The sequence below is a fragment of the Coregonus clupeaformis genome, chromosome 7 (assembly GCF_020615455.1).
Source record: "Coregonus clupeaformis isolate EN_2021a chromosome 7, ASM2061545v1, whole genome shotgun sequence".
Lineage (NCBI taxonomy): Eukaryota > Metazoa > Chordata > Actinopteri > Salmoniformes > Salmonidae > Coregonus > Coregonus clupeaformis.
The window spans coordinates 20,126,997-20,153,294 of record NC_059198.1 but is presented as its reverse complement, the minus strand read 5'-3'; the positions used below and the strand labels follow the sequence as shown (position 1 = coordinate 20,153,294).

The window sequence follows — 26,298 nt, the reverse complement described above, 5'->3', positions numbered from 1 at the left end:
ACGTTCATTATCTAGATAATAACTTCGTATAGAATGAGTTTGTAAATTTGTATTTTTCTTTTAAGTAAAAAAAACTTAACAGAACTTTCCTTTTGCAGCTTGGTGTTATCATCAGAATGCTAAACTACAAAAACATAGATTGGCAAGACTGCTACAACATTTTGAATTGTGGCGAAACACAAAACAATCCAGTATCCTTGTTTACCTATTGAATCAAAGTAAAATGTACTATTAAATTAAAGTTTACTATTAAATGAAAGTAAGAGTGCTGCTAAATTGTTGCCCCCCCCCCACCAAATATATTTTAAAAAGTGGGACGGGAAATTTTTTTTAGTGTAAACTTAAATGACAAAAACCAGACAAAGTATGTAGAAATTATAATTTACATATATATTTTTTAATAATATAATCTTTGAGAACTAGAAATCTCTCAAATAAAAGCTAGACAGTTAGGGAGAACAGAAAATTCTAAAAACGATGAATTTAGGAGTATTTTTGGCATGGCTGGATTACTGACCGGACACGCAGGGCACATACCCAGGGCCCCCGATTAGGGCCCCCGATTAGGGTACCCATTGCTTTTGTTATAATGTGTGAGCATAAGAAAACAGCCATGGCAAAATGCAATGTATAGAATTGCAGGAAATTAGCTGAAAAACAGCACATTTGTCTCTCCGCCGCCAATTCTGGATCGAATGAAGCTGTGGCAATGGGCCGTCCACGCCCATTACCACACCCCCCAACACGCCCACCAGATAAACCCCTTTTTGATCCAGAAAAACCTTGCCTGACCCCCCACCCACCTTCCGCGACAGTTGCCACCACTGCTAAAACAAAATCTAGGGGAAACACTGACAAACCTTTAAAATTAATCTGTAATGATGATTTATTTTGGAGCTAGCAAACCCACTAAACCGGACATGTACCAATGAAATCAGAAATGCCAACAATATACAAAACTAAACATGTTGAGTGCATCCCCAAAATTAAAATGTCTAAAACGCATTCCGAGATCAAACTTAGGTGCCCTATTCATGTTTACCCAGTTAAAAAGACTATACGAACGGCTCCCTATTAAAGTACACGTTTTTCTAATGATCAAGTAACGCTACCGGTCAAAATAGACTCACTAGCTTGAGAAGGACAATTAAACCAGTCTTTCTGCGTAACGTCAATGAACTTCAGTGTAGAGAAAACCTAACAAATACACACTATTTATCCATGTCATCTAGCCTAGTATTCCTCCGAAACTGAAAGGTGAAGACATGGTGGCCAGTCAAAACAAGGGCTTTCTTTAACAGAAGAGTGAAATTATGTTAGGAATAGGTTTAAGAACTTCCTATAATGTTGCATGGCTAATCAATCTAGATTCTATTTGAACAAAAATCCTTGGAATCGTTACCTGGTGCAAGTGCAAGTTTGAATGATCACCATAATCACCGTCAAACTGCATTAGAACAGATTGTTTTTTTAATGGCTTAAGTTCTCCACTAGGCAGTGCCATTTACCCAGAAACTAAATGATGCTTGAGGAAGGGCTCTATACGAAAAGCCACCCCATAGTTTCCAATCCACAATAATTATGAAATGCTGCCATCTATAGAAGGAAAATGGCACTTCCAGAATGGAAAATATGTAGTGGCAAGCCTCGCACCTATTCTACACCCGTTTCATTCAGCCAAGACCTACATCAGCAGCTTGCCTCGAATCAAAAACACCTGTTCAGAAAATTTGCAAAATCTCCAGGTACAAGTTAAATAGCCTATACACAGATCTCCAAAACTCTTCTCCCTAATCGTTGATATCGATGGTGTTCACAACTGAGCTGAGCGTGGGAGCAACCATTATCCAGTGTCAACCACTATTTCTTGTTGTCGTTAGTGCCCGATGCACAAACCTTTTACTCAAACCTTTTCTCATCTTTTCACAGACTATCCAGTATCTTCCCTCTAGAGTCACGTCTGTCCAAGTGTCCAGACCAGCGACCATAAACATATTGTCACATGAAACCGGCATTGAACCTCCCCCTTGACGGCAATTCAACCATGAGCAAAACATGCTGCTTTGTGTTGACGTTTTCCACAGTAGATAGTCAGCAGGTGAGGCAGTCAGGGGTGCTTGTTGTGAGGAGGATGAGGGTGCGGTGTAGGCTCTTAGCGTTCCATAGGGCTGTGGATCTGTACACGGAAGCCTCCAAGCCGCATGAGCGCCAGGCGTGACGTCCTGCACTGGGCGCTCGACACCTCCCTCTACCGCGCGCTTCAGACATCAATCAGTGACACGTCAATATGGGACAAATCTATCATATGCCTGTATGGTTCCAAAAGAAAGATGCCTCGATGAGTAAGCATTCTAATTTGGTGTTAGGTGTAAGCCCTATTCATAATGATGCATTTTGGGGAGACTACAATTTCAGAATAGTGACAGAGGATTGTGGGTTTTAAAAAGGGAGAGTGAAACAAAGTGGTTTATTTACCTGTTGAAGCTGACTTGGAAACTCAAGGCATGCTGGGGATTGTGAAATTTGGCAATGGCTTTCCTCTGCTGGGGCAGCATTTTGAACATCTGCAGCAGCATAAGCAGAACAAGGGAAGATCAGGCGTGTTTAGAGCAAGTTGCTGCTACCCCCATCTCAAGCTTCTCTTCTCTCCCACAAGAGGGAGCATGGGCAGATGGGGGAGGCATGTGTGGTTATATTACATTCTGTAGCTAGAGGGTGCTAGCAGACCACAATCGGATCCACATTACAGTCCACCAATATGAGACGGAGCATAGAAGAGGTTCCACCGGTGGAGCAGGGAAGCATGGAGGGAGAGTAGGGAATGCGTCCCAAATGGCACCCTAGAGAGTGCTCTACTTTTATATATATATATATATATATATATATATATATATATATATATATATATATATATACACACACACATACACACAAAAGTTGTGCCCTATCTAGGGAATACTAGGGTGCCATTTGGGACGCAGCACGGAGAGAGACAAGGAGAGAAGGCCTACCTGGATGGGGCCGATTGAGTTGAGCAAGTTTCGGAGCTGCGCGTCGGTGGTGGATGTGGAGAGGCCGTCTATGGACACAGTACAGGCCTGGCTGTCCCCTGCCCCTCGCTGGCTCTGTCTGGTGGGAATCAGGCGCCCACGCCCCAGCTGACCCGCTCCTCCAGCCCCCGCTGCCCCTCTGGCTCTGCCACGCCCTGGGACAACCACCTGCACCAGGCAGGGAGGAAAGAAAGGGGGAGGGGGAAAAAGAGAGGAAACTGCTTGAACCTCTAATGCAGGTGTTGATGTTTTAATTCCGCATCCAGCCGAGTGGTAATGAGGCGCGAATTCGGAAAGCGCGTCTCATTGTATTCAGACCCCTTGAATTTTACAATTTTTTTTACGTTACAGACAAATTGTTTCTTCCCCTCAATGTACACACAATACCCCATAATGACAAAGCAAAAACAGGTAAAAAATAAAATAAAAATTTATATATATATATATATATATATATATATGAAATCTCACATTTACTGAAGTATTCAGACCCTTTACTCAGTACTTTGTTGAAGCACCTTTGGCAGTGATTACAGCCTTGAGTCTTCTTGGGTATGACGCTACAAGCTTGGCACACCTGTATTTGGGGAGTTTAAATAGCGTCGCTGCACAGCTATTTGCAGGTCTCTTCAGAGATGTTCGATCGGGTTCAAGTCCAGGCTCTGGCTGGGCCACTCAAGGACATTCAGAGACTTGTCCCAAAGCCTCCTGCATTGTCTTGGCTGTGTGCTTAGGGTCATTGTCCTGTTAGAAGGTAAACCTTCGCCCCAGTCTGAGGTCCTGAGCGCTCTGGAGCAGGTTTTTATCAAGGATCTCTCTGTACTTTACTCCGTTCATCTTTCCCTCCATCCTGACTAGTATCCCAGTCCCTGCCGCTGAAAACCATTCCCACAGCATGATGCTGCCACCACCATGCTTCACCGTAGGGATGGTGCCAGGTTTCCTCCAGACATAAAGCTTGGCATTCAGGCCAAAGAGTTCAATCTTGGTTTCATCAGACCAGAGAATCTTGTTTCTCATGGTCTGAGAGTCTTTAGGTGCCTTTTGGCAAACTCCAAGTGGGCTGTCATGTGCCTTTTACTGAGGAGTGGCTTCCATCTGGCCACTCATCCATAAAGGTCTGATTGGTGGAGTGCTGCAGAGATTGTTGTCCTTCTGGATGGTTCTCCCATCTCCATAGAAAACCTCTGGAGCTCTGTCAGTGACCATCGGGTTCTTGGTCACTTCGCTGACCAAGGCCCTTCTCCCCGATTGCTCAGTTTGTCCGAGCGGCCAGCTCTAGGAAGAGCCTTGGTGGTTTCAAACTTCTTCCATTTTAAGAATGATGGAGGCCACTGTGTTCTTGGGTACCTTCAATGCTGCAGGAACTTTTTGGTACCCTTCCCCAGATCTGTGCCTCGACACAATCCTGTCTTGGAGCTCTACGGACAATTCCTTCGACCTCATGGCTTGGTTTTTGCTCTGACATGCACTGTCAACTGTGAGACCTTATATAGACAGGTGTGTGCCTTTCCAAATCATGTCCAATCAATTGAACTTACCACAGGTGGACTCCAAGTTGTAGAAACATGTCAAGGATGATAAATGGAAACAGGATGCACCTGAGCTCAATTTCGAGTCTCATAGCAAAGGGTCTGAATACTATATACTATTCCTGTTATTGTTTTTTTATAAAATTGCAAAAATTTCTAAAAAGCTGTTTTGGCTTTGTTATTATAGGATATTGTGTGTAGATTGATGAGGAAAAAACATAATTTAAACAATTTTAGAATAAGGCTGTAACTTAAAATGTGGAAAAAGTCAAGGGGTCTGAATACTTTCCGAATGCACTGTAAATGTACGTCATTTAGCAGATGGTCTTATCCAGAGTGACTTAGATGATAATAATAATAATAATAATAATATGCCATTTAGCAGACGCTTTTATCCAAAGTGACTTACAGTCATGCGTGCATACATTTTTGTGTATGGGTGGTCCCGGGGATCGAACCCACTACCTTGGCGTTACAAGCGCCGTGCTCTACCAGCTGAGCTACAGAGGACCACACATCTACCAGGGTCTACCGTTTTTCAGCATGAGTGAAAAAAAATTCTCAATTTTCACATAAACACCTCCAGGCTGCTGAGCTGGTGCTTTTGCTTGATTGATTTATCATATTTCTACATACGGCATCAACGTCAAAACATGATGACTGCTGCCTGCGCGCATCTGTTGTATCTTCATACGAGAGCGAGGGAGGGAGGGAGTGGTGTGTTCGTTCGTCAGCCACCGCGGCGGAGAGAGGGAGCGACCCCAGAGTACAAAGAAGGAGAGAGCCAGCCAACCAGGCGTCATGGTGGCTGCCTTTCCCTGTCAGTGTCGCCGAGTAGAGAGCGTCCGTCCGGTCCCCCGAGACGGCAGGCTGGTGACAGGCGTGCAGAGGCCAGGGGACCCCGTGTAGCAGCCGTGTCACGTCGACTCTCAGCTTGTCAACATTACTACACCTGGCATACTGTCCTGTCTTAAGTTATTACCAGAGCTACTCCAATGGTACAGCTACTAATATAAATGGCAGGGGAATGCCAGAGGCATAAAAAACATAGCGAATAGTATTCAGAGAGGATTTTCTTACATCTATATTTAAGAGGAAAGTTCTATGTAGCGCTCCTGTCAAAAATACTACACCTGCCCTTAATATTACAGTATTGGCTGGTGGACCAAAAACCTAGTTGCAGACCCTGGTAAGTAACGCTATAGCATGTTAGCTAGGCCCTGTTTAGAGTCCACCGGTTCCATCCCAAATGGCACCTCAAATGGCTATGTAGGGAATAAGGTGCCATTTGGGACACAAACACTGTCTTTTTTTAATGTAGTGCTGGTAACGGTGATAGGTGTGAGTAGATATAACAACCTACCCTGTTGCCCATGCCCCCTCTGCCCCCCTGTGTGACCAGGCCCTGTATGGGCTGTTCGACGGGGGGGTTGGCCAGGGTTACCTTCCTCACTGGGCCCTGGCGGAGCTGGAGGGCTGGCCTGGTGGCCTGCTGCTGGATGGGGGCGCTGGCACCACTCACATCTCCTCCCTAGAGATCACACAGCACAGGGAAAATAAATAGACTGCAGGGCTGTGTCCTAAATGGCACCCTATTCCCCATATAGTGCACTACTTTTGACCAGAGTCCTATGGGGGTGACAACGTAGTGCACTATCGCAGGCTATAGGGTGCCATTTGGGACACATTCTCTGATCAACAGACTTTCTACTAATTTCTCGGTTTTAACACAGTTACACAGTGTAGTCTGGCTGGAGTCCTTGGATTCAATGCAGGGGCCTGGCGATGCAGAGAACACAGACCGATCAAGGATTCCAGACATAAAATCGAACACCAAAATGGTTGAAAATGGTCCTGTCGAAATGCGCCCTTGAGCAATGTCTGAAGCGAGTCTGGCTTTCCTATTCTCACACCACAATACCCATGAAGACATTAGCTTTGAGGCGGAGCACTGTGGGCCTCATGCTGAGAATGGATCCAACATGGTTACCCTCTGGTTATTAAATAGTTACAGATAGCTAGGGCTGTATAGCTTACACACATGCACACCCAAACAAGCACACACACACAGGCTGAAAGAGATGAAGGTTGTTCCTCCTCTCCTCCTCTTAATGTGACAGATCAATACTGGGAAAAGAGGGAAAAAAGGAGAGAAAGACAGCAGTGCTATCTGACTCTGACCGGTCTCCTGCTGTCATCCCACAGTAAATGGATTAATCCTCCTATAGAAATCTACAGCTGCTGATTGCACCCATCAGATGCTAAGCTGCATTACACCTGAGTGACACCGGCTTGACATGTTCCCCGTCCCATTACCCCACCCCCTATCCTCCCCACCCCCCTGGCTTTTGTACTGCGTGTTCCATTGTTGGGCCCTATTCTGCCTGATTAAATCCCCCCCCCCCTTATCTGCACTGCCTAAACTATACAAATCCAATTCCCTCAAAAGTGGCGACTCTTTCTTACACAGGTATTATGGCGCAGAGCCGCCCTGCTAAGGGAAGATTAATTGACGCGAGTCGTGAGTTGACGTTGAACGTTTCTATGGCTCACACACCTGAGAGGCGGCTGCTGGAGAGGGAGGGAGAGAGATAACATTGTCAGGCTGCCGTCGATGACAGCGGAACAATGTGTGGTGGAGGAGAAAGTATCTGGAGAATCTGCTTTTCAGCACAGCTATGGGCTCCCTCTCTCCCTCGGAGATGCAGCACTTCAGATAGCTCGGAACAGGTTTCTACTAACGTGGCTGACACTCAGTTATCTTAATTTATGGCAGCAGAGAGAGAGCCTGCGATTCAGCCTTTACAGCCTAATCCTCTGGGATGGGAGCAAAGCAGCTTACTCCAAAATACATCACATCTCACAACTGCCTCATCAACGACAGATATGACTGTTTTAACACAAAGCCTTTTCCAATTTACACCCGAGATTAATTCATAATTAAGGCGGCAGTAGTGATTTGAACCAATGTGAATAAACTGATCATAAACTGATTTCTGAATCTGGACCCAGTTGGCTCATAACTGTCTTGCCTGTTTCGCACTTAAAGTTCCCGTGTCTATATATTTTAAAGACAATATAGGGATGCCTTTAAAAAGGACAGACACCAAACTTTAGGAGCAGTGAACTGGTGTCTCTAACACCAAATACATTTGATAAAAGTCTGATAAATGCCAGACAGTTCACTTTAATGACTCGTGCCTTTTAATATTGTAAAGATGGGTGTGGAAGCATCTTCAATACCACCACTCAAATAGGTTACAAAACATGTGGTCCTCCTAGGGAGTGGGTGACATTTAAAAGTATCTGGAAATTCTTGGGTTGAATTAACTTTCAAGGAAACGATAGAAGGTACCGAACGTACCGCAGGACAAAGGCAAAACGAAACAAAGACAAAACGAAACAAAACGAAACAAAGACAAAACAAAGACAAAACGAAACAAAGACACTGTTTAGGACTGCAAAATTCAGGTAGATTTTCTAAAATTCCCAGACATCCTGGTTGGAGGATTTCCTGTTTATTCCCTCCAGATTCTGGGAATCTTGCAACCCTATGTCTGTCAGTCCAAAAGCAAATCACCAAACCAGGAACTCACCCCTCCTAGAAGCTTGACCACTCTGACTTTCTGTGGGACTTGCGGCCCTGCTCCGTCTCCACTATTGGCTCGCTGCATCACAGTTCTCTTCACCCCTGACTTAGGCCCCAGAGACTGGGCCTGGCCTGAACCCAAACCCGCCATCGGGACTCCCTGCATGGGCATGTTCCCCATGGGAGGGGCCCCCCCTGGTCTGATAGGGTTCAGCTGGGTAACGTTCCACCTCTGCTGCCCGTGTTGCTGTTGCCACTGGACCTGCTGGTTAGGGTTGGGACCGGGGCCCCCGGGGCCAGTGTTCTGCCCCTGCTGGCCGCCCTGCCAGCCTGGAGCCGGGGCTTGCTGACCCTGGCCCTTGGTCAGGCGGGTCTTGACGTTCTGGTGGAGCGCGAGGGGCGTCTGTGGGGCTTCCCTGCCGTTAGGAGGGAAGGCAGTAGAGCCTTGCTGGGGCTGTTGAGGTTTAGGAGGAAACTGACGCTGCTGCTGTTGTTGGTGTTGCGGCTGTTGTTGTGGTGGGTCACCTTGGCCGTTGATGCGTTCCAGTAGCTCTTTCTTGCGGACGCTGGCCTGCATCTGCCTCCTCATCTCCTTCCTCTTCAGGATCTCCTCCCGGAGACGCTTCTGCTCCTCGATCTTCAGACGGTACTGCCGCGTCTCCTCGTCCTCGTCCGGATCCTACAACCAACCGAACAATATGAGAAACATCCCAAAGACACATCAAACTCACCATGTGCTAGTAACATGGTCTGCATCCACAATGGAACCCTATTCCCATTATAGTGCACTACTTTTGACCAAAGCCCTATTGGCCCTCAGAATAGTGATGGGGAAAGAAATTGATAGTTTCATATCGTGATATTATTTTTGGCGATATATTGTATAGTATCTTTTTTACAATATTGCATAATTATTTTTGCGCTAGTTTGCTGTACCAAAACTCCAGTATTTTTCCTTCATAGCTTGCTCTTTTTAAATAATGAGCCCATTTGTTTTCAGCACTTTTATTTCCATGACTGATCAAAACTCGTTTTCTCATAGCTCTCTCGTCCCTCCGCAGCAGACTTTTGCTCTCAGAACAGCCTCAATTCATTGGGGCATGGACTCTACAAGGTGTCGAAAGCGTTCTATAGGGATGCTGGTCCATGTTGACTCCATAGCTTCCCACAGTTGTGTCACGATGGCTGGATGTCCTTTGGGTGGTGGACCATTCTTGATACACACGGGAAACTGTTGAGTATGAAAACCCCAGCAGTGTTGCAGTTCTTGACACACTCAAATCGGTGCACCTGGCACCTACTACCATACCCCGTTCAAAGACACTAAAATATTTTGTCTTGCCCATTCACCCTCTGAATGGCACACAATCCATGACTCAAGGCTTAAAAATCCATCTTTAACCTGTCTCCTCCCCTTCATCTACACTGATTGAAGTGGATTTAACAAGTGACATCAATAAGGGATCATAGCTTTCACCTGGTCAGTCTATGTCATGGAAAGAGCAGGTGTTCCTAATGTTTTGTAAACTCAGCAAAAAAGAAACGTCCTCTCAGTCAACTGCGTTTATTTTCAGCAAACTTAACATGTGTAAATATTTGTATGAACATAAGATTCAACTAACTGAGACAAACTGAACAAGTTCCACAGACATGTGACTAACATAAATTGAATAATGTGTCCCTGAACAAAGGGGGGGACAAAATCAAAAGTAACAGTCAGTATCTGGTGTGGCCACCAGCTGCATTAAGTACTGCAGTGCATCTCCTCCTCATGGACTGCACCAGATTTGCCAGTTCTTGTTGTGAGATGTTACCCTACTCTTCCACCAAGGCACCTGCAAGTTCCCGGACATTTCTGGGGGAAATGGCCCTAGCCTTCACCCTCCGATCCAACACCGCGACTTGTCAGTGAAGAGCACTTTTTGCCAGTCCTGTCTGGTCCAGCAACGGTGGGTTTGTGCCCATAGGCGACCTTGTTGCCGGTGATGTTGTTGCCGGTGATGTCTGGTAAGGACCTGCCTTACAACAGGCCTAAAAGCCTTCAGTCCAGCCTCTCTCAGCCTATTGCGGACAGTCTGAGCACTGATGGAGGGATTGTGCGTTCCTAGTGTAACTCGGGCAGTTGTTATAATATGCCATTTAGCAGACATTTTTACTTATGGGTGGTCCTGGGGATCGAACCCACTACCCTGGCGTTACAAGCGCCATCCTCTACCAATTGAGCTACATCCTGTACCTGTCCCGCAGGTGTGATGATCGGATTTACCGATCCTGTGCAGTTGTTGTTACACATGGTCTGCCACTGCGAGGACGATCAGCTGTCCGTCCTGTCTCCCTGTAGCGCTGTCTTAGGCGTCTCACTGTACAGACATTGCAATTTATTGCCCTGGCCACATCTGCAGTCCTCATGCCTCCTTGCAGCATGCCTAAGGCACGTTCACGCAGATGAGCAGGGACCCTGGGCATCTTTCTTTTGGTGTTTTTCAGAGTCAGTAGAAAGGCCTCTTTAGTGTCCTAAGTTCTCATAACTGTGACCTTAATTGCCTACCGTCTAAGCTGTTAGTGTCTTAACGATCGTTCCACAGGTGCATGTTCATTAATTATTTATGGTTCATTGAACAAGCATGGGAAACAGTGTTTAAACCCTTTACAATGAAGATCTGTGAAGTTATTTTGATTTTTACGAATTATCTTTGAAAGACAGGTTCCTGAAAAAGTGACGTTTCTTTTTTTGCTGAGTTTAGAATCGTGAGAATAGCAATACATATCATATTGTGAGGTCAATGGCAAAACTTCACACTATTCCCATTATAGTGCACTACTTTTGACTAGCGCTTGTCAAAAGCCATGCACTATAGGCAATAGGGTGCCATTTGAGACACAGCCACAGAGCTGCAGCATTTACCATTGGAACCGTCTAAATTGGTGTGACATTCACAGTAGCAATGAGAAGCGATACCCCAGAGAAATATACTACGATGGTATTGATTTATTTTCTAATGGACTCCGTGAACGATTCTCATCTCATTTATAACCTTATGATTGGGCCATTAATAAATAGAACTACCCCATTTAAGATCACGGTGGGCTTAGCTCGGCTTATTATCTCAGGTTACTGAATTTTACAGGCACACCGTCTGTCAAAATAATAAAACATTCTCAAATGATCTCCATGCCTTGAATATGTGATGATACAACAGAGAAAACGATTAATGAAATAAAACTTAAAGGCCATTTTCTAAATTCTTTCTATTTTGCAAATGAGTCGCACATGGAAATCCCAGCCGTTTGCCTTTGTTTTCCTGTTTTAGCATGACTTCAACACTGTTTTATTTAGACACTCCTTTTGGGTGCATCCAAAATGGCACCTTATTCCCTACATAGTGCACTACTTTTGATCAGAGCTATATTCCACTATATAGGGAATAGGGTGCCATTTACATGTGGTGCAGAACTGACCTGTACTGCTGTGTTTGGCCGAGTGCCTGTGGAATCCCTGCGAACCACCGTTCTTTCAGGTGGCCCAGGAAGCTGTGCTGCAGCCTTGTTGGCAGCAGTAGGCTGGGCTCTTCCTCTGCCACCGCCGGGTACCGGCCGAGCGTTCAGGCCTGGACGCACCCCCCCCTGCATTGCCCTGGCAACGGGCCTGACGTTGGAGGCGTTTGGCGCAGAGGCAAGGCGGACATTGTTCATGTTTTGGTTGCCAGGTGCCACGGGGAGCTCGCGGAGGTTGCTGTTGCGCTGGGGAATAACTTTGGGGGTAGGAGGGCTCTGTGGAAAGGGGGAATGATTTGTATTGACATTTGCTTGATATGCATAGCCAATATAACCAATGTGATTTTCTTTTTGTGCCCCTTGGGTTTTTGATTGAAAGTAAAGCATGTCAATTCCTTCTAAATCATTTGGAACTTGCCATAAACCCAAACAGTCCTATGACCGACTGTGAGCACAATCATTTCACAATTCTGAAACAAAAAGGGAAAAACAAAACATGGCTGCTCACCATCCTGGGTCTGATGAGGGCGTTGCGCTGCTGGAGGTTCTGGGGGCGGGGCACGCTAGGGTGCATCTGTCTGGGGCTGCCGTGCTGCTGCATCTGCTGCTGGTGGAAGGGGGGCTGGCCCTGCCCGCCGCGGTGCATCATGGGGCCTTGCCGCTGCTCGCTGGGATGGGGGTGAGGGTGGTGCTGAGGGTGAGGCTGAGACAGGTCCTGTCTGCGGTGCTGCTGATGTTGTTGTTGCTGCTGATGGGATAGAGGCAAGTCATGATGCTGGAGCTGCGAGTGGAGAAGGCCGTGCTGCATCAAGCCCTAGTTTTAATTTCAATACAAAAAGACAAAGTGGGCAGAGTGAGTGATTTTAACTTTGACAGGGTCAAAGATGTACTGTTTTGACAAATAATTACAAAATTTTTTTAAATGCCACAGTTCTGAGTTGTCGTCCGCACACGATTCAAGCTTTTTCAAGGAGAAACTGTTACATGCATTTCATTAACCTCCAATCGGTGTCCTCAAATAGCCGCGGTAACAGAGGTAGAACTATGAGTGGTACACTAGAGGGCACTCTTGTCTGTGGCTCACCATACATACCGCATGGGAGGGAGGTCTCAGAAATATGAGCTGTTTTTATGACTGCTTCACTAACGGGGAATATTCAACGAGCTTGACTTATTTATGTGATCATTACTCGGGTCTCCAACATTTTAATAATCGAGAGAAAACTGGCTGAAATACACAATTGATTTAGAAAAAAAAAAAGGCCCATATTTCACATTTGACATGCATCCTAACAGGTACTGTATAATCACGGATTGTGAAGAAGCTTGGAGAAAGCAATAGTTTACGATACAAACTGAACGGATTCCCTTCCATGCCGAGTGAATGCTAAACAAATGAATTAACAAATAGATAACATACCCATTTGTGGACCAACGCTTGAATCATTCCGTACACCTCATGCACAGGCAGAGCAAAGGCCACCACACACGTTAATTGGTAGTAGATTCACTTACTCTCATCCGTACCTGCATCCCAAACTGGAGCTGCTGTGAGGGGAAGGGCCCGGGAGTCCCCTGCTGCTGGGGGAAGCCGGGCTGACGGTGACCCATGAAGAGCCTGGTGTTGGTGGGTCCGCTGTGCCCAGTCAGGCTGGCCATGCCCTGGTGGCTCTGGGGGTGGCCCTGGGGAGGCAGGTTAGGTCTGGGGGGCTCTCTCTGGAACATCCCTAGCTGGCCCCCTGGACCCTGGCCTGGCGGGTTGAACCCTCCTGGGCTTGGCTGACTGAAGGCCATGTGGCCCTGGCCGGGGAGCTGGTGGTTGTTACTGTTCATGAGCAAACCAGGGTTCTGGTGATCGAACATGAGCAGCTGCTGCCCTGGGAACCGCCCTGGCTCTATAGAACAGGAGGGGAAATAGGAGGGAGGAAAGAACCACAACTGAGACGTCAAGTTGTTTGCTGTGTCGCCGCATTTCCACTCACTTTCAATACATCAGACAGCGACTGCCATACATCTATTTTAACAGAATATGACACCAATATTTGATGGCATTTTAATTCCACATAAGCAGTAAATGGAGAAGTGATACGCATGTACATTAGGAGCCCCGACTCATTCGAATGCATGTATGTGCACATACATATAACATTAATTGAGTTAATGGAACTCCGCAATTGCGCTTGCAGCTTACCCTGAAGGTGTATTGTGAGGGGTTAATGCCCAGAAGGGTTAGATAAACTAAGAGAGAAGATGTAACCCCTTAAAGGCAGGGAAGGAAGCATGGGTGGGTGAGCTGGGTGTGTGGGGCTAGGTAAGGAGGGCTGCGTCCCAAATGGCACCCTTGCGTCCCAAATGGCACCCTTGCGTCCCAAATGGCACCCTGTTCCCTATGTGGTGCACTACTTATGACCAGAGCGCGCTGGTCAAAAGTAGTGCACTATGTAGGGAATAGGGTGCCATTTGGGACAAAATAGTGCACTAAATAGGGAATAAGGTGCCAATTGGGACGCAAGGCTGTGGTCTTACCCCCGATGAAGAAGGGCTCTCTGTCCTGGGGGGTGGGGGGAGGCTGGTTCCTCCAGGGCTCCATGTGATGGGGGGGCCTCTGGGGCGGCTGGCTGAAATTACCAGGCATGTGCTGTTGCTGGAAGTCCCCCGGTCCCTGTGAGGGGGGAGAGGTGCACACAAAAACGCTCATGCATTTAATTCCACATTGAGAACCACTGTAATCACAAACTAATTAAAAAACCCAAAAAAGGGCATTTCGGGTAATAATATTATACTAGAAAGGGAGTGAGTGCTCAGAATTTAATGGCTAGGATTATTCTCATTAGGCATGATGTTGACTTGCGTAAAATGTATCAATGTGCGCACACATATTCAGAGAAAATACCATTGAGAATAAGTGAGAGTAAACCACTATAATTCACTAGAGTAGTCAATGGATCCTAGCAACATGACAAAAAATTTGCCATTTTGGTCAGGAAAACTTCCATTCGAGAAACGGTTCAAATATTGTAAAATATTGTATAAAACATTGTGAATTACAGGATCGCTATGGTAAACCTGCACTAAAGCATAAATAGAACTTTGTTGACTGAGGTGACCTGCTCGCGTTTCGGGAACAAGGACGGCAATGCATTTTGGGCTTGGGTTAAATCAGTGTTAATTTCTTTGTTCCAGCCACCTATTTTGTATGTACAACAGCTTTCCACACAGCACACAATCCCCCCCACCGTGCTGCATCTAATCTAACTTCAAGGAAAAGCAGCAGATAACGATCCTGTAATCCGTCCTCGGAATAAAAAGGCCCCCTCATAGCCAGTCTCTCCTTTATTCTCTTAAACATGAGTCTCTGTTGAAAAATTAACCTTCAACTCAACATGTTGCACTTCCACAAATGGGGTGCTTAGACCTCCCTCCTCCTCGCCTCTTTATAAATGACTTAAGATGCTATCTAAGCTTAATCCATCTTGATTCGCCGGTAGACTGACGGCATTTAGAGAGGGATAGAGGGGTGTTTTGTATGCTGGAAGGGCGAGAGAGTCACCAAAGTTGCTTAACAGAAAGTTAATCAACAGGGCTTAACGAAGCAGAGGAGGAGAGGGAGCGGATCACATTGTTAGTTTGGACATTAACGCTCTGTTTCAAAGGTCAGTCCGGTATGCACAATGGAGGCTCGGTTGTCTACATAATACCTCTGGAAATTTGTATGAATTTGATAACGCGTCTCATCATCTGAGTGTTAATCCTTGATAAACAGGCTGAGAGGTGCTCAATGTGTAACTGATGCTGCAGATATCCCCCTCGGAAAGAGAGAGGGCTAGCTAAGACAAATGTCATACAATGGACCGGGCCAAATGTCAAACCATTCAATGAGAAATGGAAATGAAGAGGATTAGAAGTGACATTTGTTTTGGTCGTTCCCTCTTTGGACATAGTGTTTTGTACAAATTGCATATTGTTGCCACTGATGAGGGAGGGATTTCACCTTTCTAAGGACAATGGTACAGTTGACCAATGAGGCTGAAAGACATGTTAGATAAGTGCCTCCACCATCAGACAGAACATTTGCCCGATGTGACTTCAATGTCACAGTTTAAAGTTCTTTGTAGCTTGGTCAATGTGGAACCAAGGCTACTTTCATGTTATCAATATCTAACCTGATGAATAAATGGCTAAATATAATGATACATATATAAGGATTTTTTTCAGCAGCGGTGGCAAAGTTAGCGTGGGGGGTGTGTGGTAGTGGGCATGGCCAATTGCGCGGTCTCCGACCAAAGATTTTAAAGGCTATCCTCTTGGCCGCAGAGAAAACATTTGCCTGCTTTAAAGTTAATTTCCTGCAATTCTACACATTTTGCCACAGGGCAGAGAGAACATTTTAGTTTTAAAAGCTTGTTTCCTGCAATTCTACACATTTTTGCCATGGCTTATGGCGTTTTTTAATGACATCTGACTGACTCAAACATAACAAAATCAATGCCACGACATTTTTTGAATTTTAGATTCTCTGACTGTCTAGTTTTTATTGCCGATCGTTAGTTCTCAGATTATCTTGTTTAAAAATATATAGCTCCTTTATCTTTTCTATATACTTCATATTGGTTTTAGTCATTTACGTTTACACTGACAACGTTTTACCATTGCAATATTTTATAAAATTATATTTCTTGGCATGCCTGCAATGATTTAGAAGAGGCGGCCAGCCACTGCTAAATGAATATAGGGTACTGCACCACCAAGCACTTGATATAATGTATACTATTTCTGCTACATGCAAATTACAAACAAACATCTATTCTTGACTAGCTGTATTTTTTTATCATTATAGCCCCCTAATGAGCTCTTAATTGGAACCCCTGATTAATATTTTTTATATAACGATATTACAGATGGTGAAGAATCTCCCCCTCCCCTTCTTGAACAATTACATTTGATAATATGATAATGTATGATAATCGTCCGTAATCTGGTGCCCAATGGTACATGGATGTTGCTGGGCTTTTTGTGACCTGTATTTCTAATCGTGTCTGTGGCAATAGTAGCCTAAACGCGATTGACAGCTGGGGAAACCAACAACATGCTAGACGTCAGCTAAGCCTCTCCCTCTCGCTCAAACTCGTACAAAAGTGAAAAACAGCTCTGCTACACACACTGGAGCACTCTCTCTGCTATCAATGTCCACCACCATCACAGACTGATGGAAACTGGCACTGGAAAATTGAAATGGAGAGTAGACGAGGAAGACAGAATAAAATGTTGGCAATTTCCAAATAACAGACTAACGCGAGACCCTGGCTCATTTGTTGACAAGGTTTATAAACCTTTCACCAAATGCAATTGGATGCAGCCCTTCTTTTTTTAGATTTTATAGCTGATTTGCATGAATCCATATAAAACACTCTTCCCGGGAAGGTGTCAGTCAGCACCAGCGCCACCTGATGCCTGGGCATCATTAGCTGGGAGAACTGAACCTACATCCCAAATGGCACCCTATACCCTACATAGTGCACTACTTTTGAGCAGAGCCCTATGGGCCCTGGCCAAAAGTAGCACACTATGTAGGGAATAGGGTGCAATTTGGGATGCACACTGAGTAACTTGAGGCATATTTGGCTGCCTGGCCAATCCACTTCCCCCACAATGTTGTAATCACTTTAAAAGGCATTCCTTTCCTGTCATCTCTGCAATAGGTTCTAGTTTACTCAGAGGCTCTTCAATGACTATAGATTCCTTTCTTTGACTACCTGACTATCTATTTAGCCCTGAGTATGAAACAAAAACAATATTTTGGGCATGTTTTATCCATTCAAACAGCCTTCTAAAGGACTGTTCTGCTTTGGGACAAACTTGTCCTAAAAAGTGGTATTTTCACTGGCAGATAAAAAGTGGTATTTTCACTGGCGGTAGTAGGCTTTATCCTGGGCTGCATGCCAAATGGTACCCTATTCCCATAGGGCTCTGGTCAGATGGAGCGCACTATGTTGGGAATAGGGTTCCATTTGGGACGCAGCCCTGATTTCAGGATTCCATTATGATGCCAACCTCAGAGTCTGAGCCCTAGCACATCCATGAAGAGTGCAAACTAAACTAAGCCTGTCACCATAGCCACTGCCTAAAGCCCCTATCAACCATTTCCAGTTGTGCAGACAGACTTGGTATCAGTGTTTACAGATTTGCTCTAACAGTATTTGGACCCAAGTGGGCATCTAATTGCCATAATGACATTTCTCTCACAAAAAGGTCCACATGGTTAACGGAGATGGGGGAGCAGCTGCTACTCACAGGGAACCTCTGAGGACCCACAGCAGGTCTGGGTGGCTGGCTCTGGGCAGGAGGCATCAAGGGCACTGCAGACAGAGAGAGAGAACGATGTAGAAGATTGGGGGTCCGGGGGGGGGGAGTCAAGAAATTAGAATAGGAAGAGAGAGAACGAGTGTGGGGAGAAGGAGAGGCAGTCCATTAGACACCTCTTTGTGAGCTGTTATACAGGCACGTCTTAAGGCTCACACGTCGCACCGAATGTGGATCTAGCGTTCGTCTGAGCGCTGTTTTATATTTCACCTCCGAAATGGGCTCACACTTGTACACATCTGGACAGAGGAATGAACATAGTAAAAGCATGCGGTTGTAGTTCTCTTAAGGACCACAGGTTAAGGTGGATGGGTACATGTATTAGCTAGGCTTCTTGACTTCAGTAAATATTACATACATTTTCAATTCATAATCAGTTTGAGTTGCAACTGGTAATGCTGATTAATTTCCAATGACAGAAATACATTTAAAAAAGGACAATACGTTGTATGTACAGTTATTCGGAAAGTATTCGGACCCTTTCCCTTTTTCCACATTTTGTTACGTTACAGCCTTATTCTAAAATTTATTAAATAAAATTTTCCCCCTCAATCTACATAATGACAAAGCGAAAACAGGTTCGAATTTTTTGCAAATTTATAAAAAACAGAAATACCTTATTTACATAAGTATTCAGACCCTTTGCTATGAGACTCGAAATTGAGCTCAGGTGCATCTTGTTTCCATTGATCATCCTTGAGATGTTTCTACAACTTGATCGGAGACCACCTGTGGTAAATTCAATTGATTGGACATGATTTGGAAAGGCACACACCTGTCTATATATGGTCCCACAGTTGACAGTGCATGTCAGAGCAAAAACCAAGCCATGAGGTCGAAGGAATTGTCCATAGAGCTCCGAGACAGGATTGTCTCGAGGCACAGATCTGGGGAAGGGCATTGAAGGTCCCTTAGAACACAGTGGCCTCCATCATTCTTAAATGGAAGAAGTTTGGAACCACCAAGACTCTTCCTAGAGCTGATCGCCCGGCCAAACTGAGAAATCGGGGGAGAAGGGCCTTGGTCAGGGAGGTGACCAAGAACCTGATGGTCACTCTGACAGAGCTCTAGAGTTCCTCTGTGGAGATGGGAGAACTTTCCAGAAGAACAACCATCTCTGCAGCACTCCACCAATCAAGCCTTTATGGTAGAGTGGCCAGACAGAAGCCACTCCTCAATAACAGGCACATGATAGCCTGCTTGGAGTTTGCCAAAAGGCACTTAAAGGACTCTCAGACCCTAAGCACACAGCCAGGACAACGCAGGAGTGGCTTCGGGACAAGTCTCTGAATGTCCTTGAGTGGCCCAGCCAGAGCCCAGACTTGAACATCTCTGGAGAGACCTGAAAATAGCTGTGCAGCGACGCTCCCCATCCAACCTGACAGCGCTTGAGAGGATCTGCAGAGAATGGGAGAAACTCCCCAAATACAGATGTGCCAAGCTTGTAGCGTCATACCCAAGAAGACTTGAGGCTGTAATCGCTGCCAAAGGTGCTTCAACAAAGTATTGATTAAAGGGTCGGAATACTTATGTAACTGTTATATTTTAGTTTAGTTTTATAAATTTGTAAACATTTCTAAAAACCTGTTTTTTCTTTGTCATTATGGGTTATTGTGTGTAGATTAATGAGCTGGAAAAAACTATTTAATTCATTTTAGAATAAGGCTGTAACATAACAAAATGTGGAAAAAGTCAAGGGGTCTGAATACTTTCCGAATGCACTGTATGGGTTCAGGGACATTTGCCAACAACTGTAAAACACTCCTGTTATCCTGTCCACCCCCCTTCCCCTCAACACACACACAGAGTCTCTCTCTGTCACACACACACACACACACTCTTCAACATCAGTCTGGAAAGACAGGGCAGATAAACAGATTGAGGAATGGAGATGCTGCCAAAAAATGACGAACCTATTACTGGCTGAGAGACGTATCCTCTTGTCATTCAACCAAACAACATGACATTCTAATCCAGACACTTTTCAAAGCAGTGCACTGATAACTGCAAACCAAATTGCATCTCATGCCTTCACCTAATTTGCAAATATTCACAACATTCAACAGAAGAGGTACTATCATTACAATAAGTCAGAACCCAATGAAATGGCACCCTATCCCCTTTATAAAGCATTACTTTTGACCAGGGCCAACAGCAGTGCAGTATCTAGGGAATTCGGTTCCATTTGGCCCTGCAAACATGCGGAGCAGCCCAATGTACAGACCTACCTTGCGCAGGGGAGGACGCAGGGCCCCTGAAATGGGGGTTGATGTGGATGTTCTTGGGCTGCTGCTGCTGCTGCTGCTGCTGCTGCTGCTGTTGTTGTTGCTGTTGGTGGTTGTGTGAGGGAGGGGGACTCATCATGCGGGGCGGTGGGTCAATCTGGGGCCTGACTGGTGCCCCGCGTTGGGCCATGTGCAGGGGGATGAGGGGCTGCAGGGGCTGCTGGGCCAGCGGGCCACCACCGTGCTCCTGGAAGGAGGGCCCTCGAGGGCCACCCTGGTGATGGTGCTGCTGAGGATGATGATGTTGGTGGTGGTGAGGGGGAGGCATTCTGGAGGGAGACTGCTAATTGGAGGTAATGAGAGAGAAGAGAGGAAAGACCGACACAACAAGTCAGATATGTCGAGAAACAGAGGCTATATATAGCACAGTAAATGAGCTCAATAAAATATACCTGTTTTCTCACCTATTTATTTAGCTTTAGCTCACATACAATTAGTAATTGTATGTGAGCTTGAGATAAACGTTTAGATGAGGAAACGTGAATAGTTAATTTATTACCCGTTGACCAGCCAATGTATGAACTCTAAACCAAGATATTTTCAGTTATTCATCACACAGTCCATCTTCACTAAAATGTATGAATTAATGTATGCGGTTATGCTTTAAGTGATAAATACATTAAGACTGGTCCTACAATTAATTAATAGCATGATTCATAGACAAGAGAAATTGAATATTGCAGTCCAACTGAGCATTCCATTATCTCTCCAGTACCTCTTAAAAAAGCATAGCTACTTTGACGATCCCCCTACTTAGAATACATGTTAAAAATAACTTCCCTTTTTCATAACTGAAATTGATTTGTTTATTTGGATCCCCATTAGATTTTGCAGAAGCAGCTACTCTTCCTGGGGTCCACAAAAACATGAAAAATAACAAAAAGACTGATTTATAACTCACACAAATTTAAACTACGATATACACTGAGTGTACAAAACATTAGGAACACCTGCTCTTTCTATGAAATAGACTGACCAGGTGAATGCAGGTGAAAGCTATGATCCCTTAGTGATGTCACCTGTTAAATCCACTTCAAATCCGTGAAGATGAAGGGGAGGACAGGTTAAAAAAGGGTTTTAAAGCCTTGAGACATGGATTGTGTATGTGTGCCATTCAGAGGGTGAATGGGAAAGACAAAATATTGAAGTGTCTTTGAACAGGGTATGGTAGTGTTGGATTCTAGCTTGAAATATACTTATTCATATACTCATTCAAGGGTTTTTCTTTATTTTTACTATTTTCTACATTGTAGAATAATAGTGAAGACATCAACACTATGAAATAACACATATGGAATCATGTAGTAATTTAAAAAGTGTTAAACAAATCAAAATATATTTTATATTTGAGATTCTTCAAATAGCCACCCTTTGCCATGATGACAGCTTTGCACACTCTTGGCATTATCTCAACCAGCTTCATGAGGTAGTCACCTAGAATGCATTTCAATTAACAGGTGTGCCTTCTTGAAAGTTAATTTGTGGAATTTCTTTCCTTCTTAATGCATTTGAGCAGATCAGTTGTGTTGTGACAAGGTAGGGGGGGTATACAGAAGATAGCCCTGTTTGGTAAAAGACCAAGTCCATATTATGGCAAGAACAGCTCAAATAAGCAAAGAGAAATGACAGTACATCATTACTTTGAGACATGAAGGTCAGTCAATACGGAACATTAAGAACTTTGAGTTCTTCAAGTGCAGTCGCAAAAGCCATCAAGCGCTATGATGAAACTTGCTCTCATGAGGACCACCACAGGAATGGAAGACCCAGAGTTACCTCTGCTGCAGAGGATAAGTTCATTCCCAGCCTCAGAAAATGCAGCCCAAATAAATGCTTCACAGAGTTCAAGTAACAGACACATCTCAACATCAACTGTTCAGAGGAGACTATGAATCAGGCCTTCATGGTCGAATTTCTGCAAAGAAACCACTACTAAAGGACACCAATCAGAAGAAGAGACTTGCTTGGGCCAAGAAACACGAGCAATGGACATTAGACCAGTGGAAATGTGTCCAAATTGGAGAGGTTTGGTTCCAACCGTCGTGTCTTTGTGAGACGCGGTGTTTGTGAATGGATGATCTCTGCATGTGTATTTCCCACAATAAAGCATGGAGGAGGTGGTGTTATGGTGTGGGGGTGCTTTGCTGGTGACACTGTCTGTGACGTATTTAGAATTCAAGGCTCACTTAACCAGCATGTCTACCACAGCATTCTGCAGCGATATGCCATCCCATCTGGTTTGGGCTTAGTGGGACTATCACACAGCCTCCAGGCTGTGTAACGTCTATTTTACCAAGAAGGAAAGTGATGGAGTGCTGCATCAGATGACCTGGCCTCCACAATACCCCAACCTCAACCAAATTGAGATGGTTTGGGATGAGTCGGACTGCAGAGTGAAGGAAAAGCAGCCAACAAGTGCTCAGCATATGTGGGAACTCCTTCAAGACTGTTGGAAAAGCATTCCTCATGAAGCTGGTTGAGAGAATGCCAAGAGTGTGCAAAGCTGTAATCAAGGCAAAGTGTGGCTATTTGAAGATTCTCAAATATATTTTGATTTGTTTAACACTTTTTTGGTAACTACATGATTCCATATGTGTTATTTCATAGTTTTGATGTCTTCACTATTATTCTACAATGTAGAAAATTGTCAAAATAATGAATGAGTAGGTGTTCTAAAAGTTTTGACTGGTAGTGTACACTCACTTCCACGCCCATGAGGGTCCTAGAGTTAGGCAAGGGCCATGACAATACCAGTAAGAAGGATTGGTTATCTTAGACATGCAAGGAGGTGACTCCGCCTAGTTGGAAGGTATAAAGATGTGTTTGTGTGACTTGTATGTTGTCTTTGCAGCTGTATGACTAAACTTGGTTAGCACTTTTTCAAGTCGTTCGAGTTTTTACTCTGTTTGTTTAGAACCTAACAGTAGTATGTGCCAGGCGCACTGGTTTGAGTGTATCAAGAACTGCAATACTGCTGGGTTTTTCACGCTCAACAGTTTCCCATGTGTATCAAGAATGGTCCACCACCCACAGGACATCCAGCCAACTTGACACAACTGTGGGAAGCATTGGAGTCAACATGGGCCAGCAGTCAACTGAGTGGCGCAGTGGTCTAAGGCACTGCATCGCAGTGCTAACTGTGCCACTAGAGATCCTGGTTCGAATCCAGGCTCTGTCGCAGCCGGCCGCGACCGGGAGACTCATGGGCAGCGCACAATTGGCCCAGCGTCGTCCAGGGTAGGGGAGGGAATGGCCGGCAGGGATGTAGCTCAGTTGATAGAGCATGGCGTTTGCAACGCCAGGGTTGTGGGTTCGATTCCCACGGGGGGTTCAGTATAAAAGAAATATGTATTCACTAACTGTAAGTCGCTCTGGAAAAGAGCATCTGCTAAATGACTAAAATGTAATGTAAATGAATGCTTGACACCTTGTAGAGGCCTTGCCCCAACAAATTGAGGCTGTTCTGAGGGCAAAAAGGGGTGCAACTCAATAATAAGGTGTTCCTAATGGTTTGTACACTCACTGTACAAACAACGCAACAAAAATAATCCAAACAGTACAAATAAAAAAATGGTGTGTCTGTTAGTGTGTCCCCTCATAGCCCCAGTCGTTCCACAAGTTATTTTGTAATCTGTTTTTTGAAAGGTAATTTTGCTGTTTGCTTGAGTAATTGGAGATGGAAGGGAGTTCCATGCCATCAAGGCTCTGTCTAAAACTGCACCTTGCCGTGATTTTGTTTTGGACTTGGGGACTGTGAAGAGACCCCTGGTGGCATGTCTTGTGGGGTATGTATGGGTGTCTGAGCTGAATGTTATTTGATTATGCAGAAAATGTGGAATTTGTGTCAGTAATATTTCTTATAACTAAAAGAGAAGCTGTTAATATCTTGTCAACCCTCAACCAGGAAAGACTGGCCTGCATGTTGTTGATGTTATTTCTGTATGTGCAGTTACGGGCAAGGCGTGCGGCTCTGTTTTGAACCAGCTGCAGCTTTTCTAGGTCTTTCATTGCTGCACTTGACCATATTACCGGACAGTAATCAAGATGGGACAAGACCAGAGCCTGAACAACTAATACAGTTAATGTGTCAAAAACGCAAAACATTTTTATAAACAGACATACCCCTCCCCATCTTTACAACAACTTTGTCAATATGACTTGCCCATGATACTTGACCATCCAATGTTATACATAGGAGTTTAGCTTCCTCAACTTGCTCAATGGTCACACCCTTCATGTACAACTCCAGTTGAGGTTTAGGTCTTGGAGAATGTTTTGAACAAAATACAATGCTTTTAGTTTTAGATGTATTTATTATTAAATCACCCATTTTGATACTGACTAACTCCTTATTTAAAATTTCAGTGAGCTCACTGGCTTTTGGGTGCTATGTAATAATCCGCATACATAGTAATTCTACACAATACAAAATATAAACGCAATATGCAACAATTTCAACGATTTTACTGAGTTACAGTTCATACAAGAAATTCTGTCAATTTAAATAAACTCATTAGGCCCTAATCTATGGATTTCACATGACTGGGAATACAGATATGCATCTGTTGGTCACAGATACCTTTTTAAAAAGGTAGTGGTGTGGATCAGAAAACCAGCCAATATCTGGTGTGACCACCATTTGCCTCATGCAGCGCGACATCTCCTTTGCATAGAGTTGATCAGGCTGTTGTTTGTGGCCTGTGGAATGTTGTCCCACTCCTCTTCAATGGCTATGCAAAGTTGCTGGATATTGGCGGGAATTGGAGAATTCTGTAGTACACGTCGATTCAGAGCATCCCAAACATGCTGAATGGGTGACATGTCCTGTGAGTATGCAGGCCATGGAAGAACTGGGACATTTTCAGCTTCCAGGAATTGTGTACAGATCCTTGCAACAAGGGGCCGTGCATTATCATGCTGAAACACTTCCACCAAGGGGCACTCTGTTCACAACATTGACATCAGCAAACTGCTCGCCCACACGACACCATACACGCTGTCTGCCATCTGCCCGGTACAGTTGAAACTGGGATTCATCAGTGGCCATCGAAGGTGAGCATTTGCCCACTGAAGTCTGTTACAACGCCAAACTGCAGTCAGGTCAAGACCCTGGTGAGGACAACGAGCACACATGAGCTTCCCTGAGACGGTTTCTGACAGTTCGTGCAGAAATTATTTGGTTGTGCAAACCCACAATTTCATCAGCTGTCCAGGTGGCTGGTCTCAGACGATTCCCGCGGGTGAAGAAGCAGGATGTGGAAGTCCCTGGGATGGCGTGGTTACACGTGGTCTGCGGTTGTGAGACCGGTTGGACTTACTGCCAAATTCTCTAAAACGCTGTTGGAGGCGGCTTATGGTAGAAAAATGTACATTAAATTATCTGGCAACAGCTGTGGTGGACAATCCATGCTGTTTAATCAGCTTCTTGATATGCCACACCTGTCAGGTGGATGGATTATCTTGGCAAAGGAGAAATGCTCACTAACAGGGATGCAAAGATTTGAGACAAATAAGCTTGTTGTGCGTATGGAACATTTCTGGGATCTTTTATTTCATCTCATGAAACCAACACTTTATATGGCATTTATATTTTCTTTCAGTATAGCTTCGTGTAAGACCAGTGGAAAATAATTTGTAAAAATAGAGAAGATAACAGTGCCCAGAGGGACACCGCACTGTACATATCTGATATTAGAGAAGCTTCCATTGAAGAACACACTCCGGGTTCTATTGGATAAATAACTCTCCAACCATGTGATGGAAGGCGATGTAAAGCCATAGCAAGTGAGTTGTTGTCAATAATTTATGATCAATAACATCAAAGGCTGCATGAAAATCTAACAATACAGCTCCAACTATCATCTTATTACCCATTTATTTTAACCAATCAGTGATCTAAGTCAGTGCAGTACAAGTTGAGTGCCCTATATTCATGCTCAAAGTCAGTAGCTAACTTATTTGGGCTAACACATTCCTCTCCATCAGTT

General features: G+C 44.7%; 1 protein-coding gene across 5 annotated transcripts in view; it reads right to left on the bottom strand.

Annotated features, from left to right (window-relative positions):
• Nucleotides 1-282: 282 nt before the first annotated feature.
• The window catches only part of rbm33a (RNA binding motif protein 33a), a 44,891-nt gene continuing 18,875 nt past the window's right edge, over nucleotides 283-26,298 (bottom strand). Inside the window, exons 9-19 of one of the 5 annotated variants that reach the window (XM_041881092.2) lie at nucleotides 20,255-20,594; nucleotides 17,958-18,022; nucleotides 14,193-14,328; nucleotides 13,182-13,561; nucleotides 12,175-12,480; nucleotides 11,631-11,942; nucleotides 8,179-8,850; nucleotides 5,946-6,113; nucleotides 3,012-3,218; nucleotides 2,476-2,564; nucleotides 283-2,309 (exon numbers count right to left, since the gene is read on the bottom strand). In XM_041881092.2, coding sequence (XP_041737026.2) covers nucleotides 2,261-2,309; nucleotides 2,476-2,564; nucleotides 3,012-3,218; nucleotides 5,946-6,113; nucleotides 8,179-8,850; nucleotides 11,631-11,942; nucleotides 12,175-12,480; nucleotides 13,182-13,561; nucleotides 14,193-14,328; nucleotides 17,958-18,022; nucleotides 20,255-20,594 — 2,724 coding nt within the window. In that variant the 3' untranslated portion in view covers nucleotides 283-2,260. The remainder of the gene's footprint in view (nucleotides 2,310-2,475; nucleotides 2,565-3,011; nucleotides 3,219-5,945; nucleotides 6,114-8,178; nucleotides 8,851-11,630; nucleotides 11,943-12,174; nucleotides 12,481-13,181; nucleotides 13,562-14,192; nucleotides 14,329-17,957; nucleotides 18,023-20,254; nucleotides 20,595-26,298) is intronic. The other 4 variants (XM_041881095.2, XM_041881094.2, XM_041881096.2 and 1 more) reach the window with 4 other exon arrangements.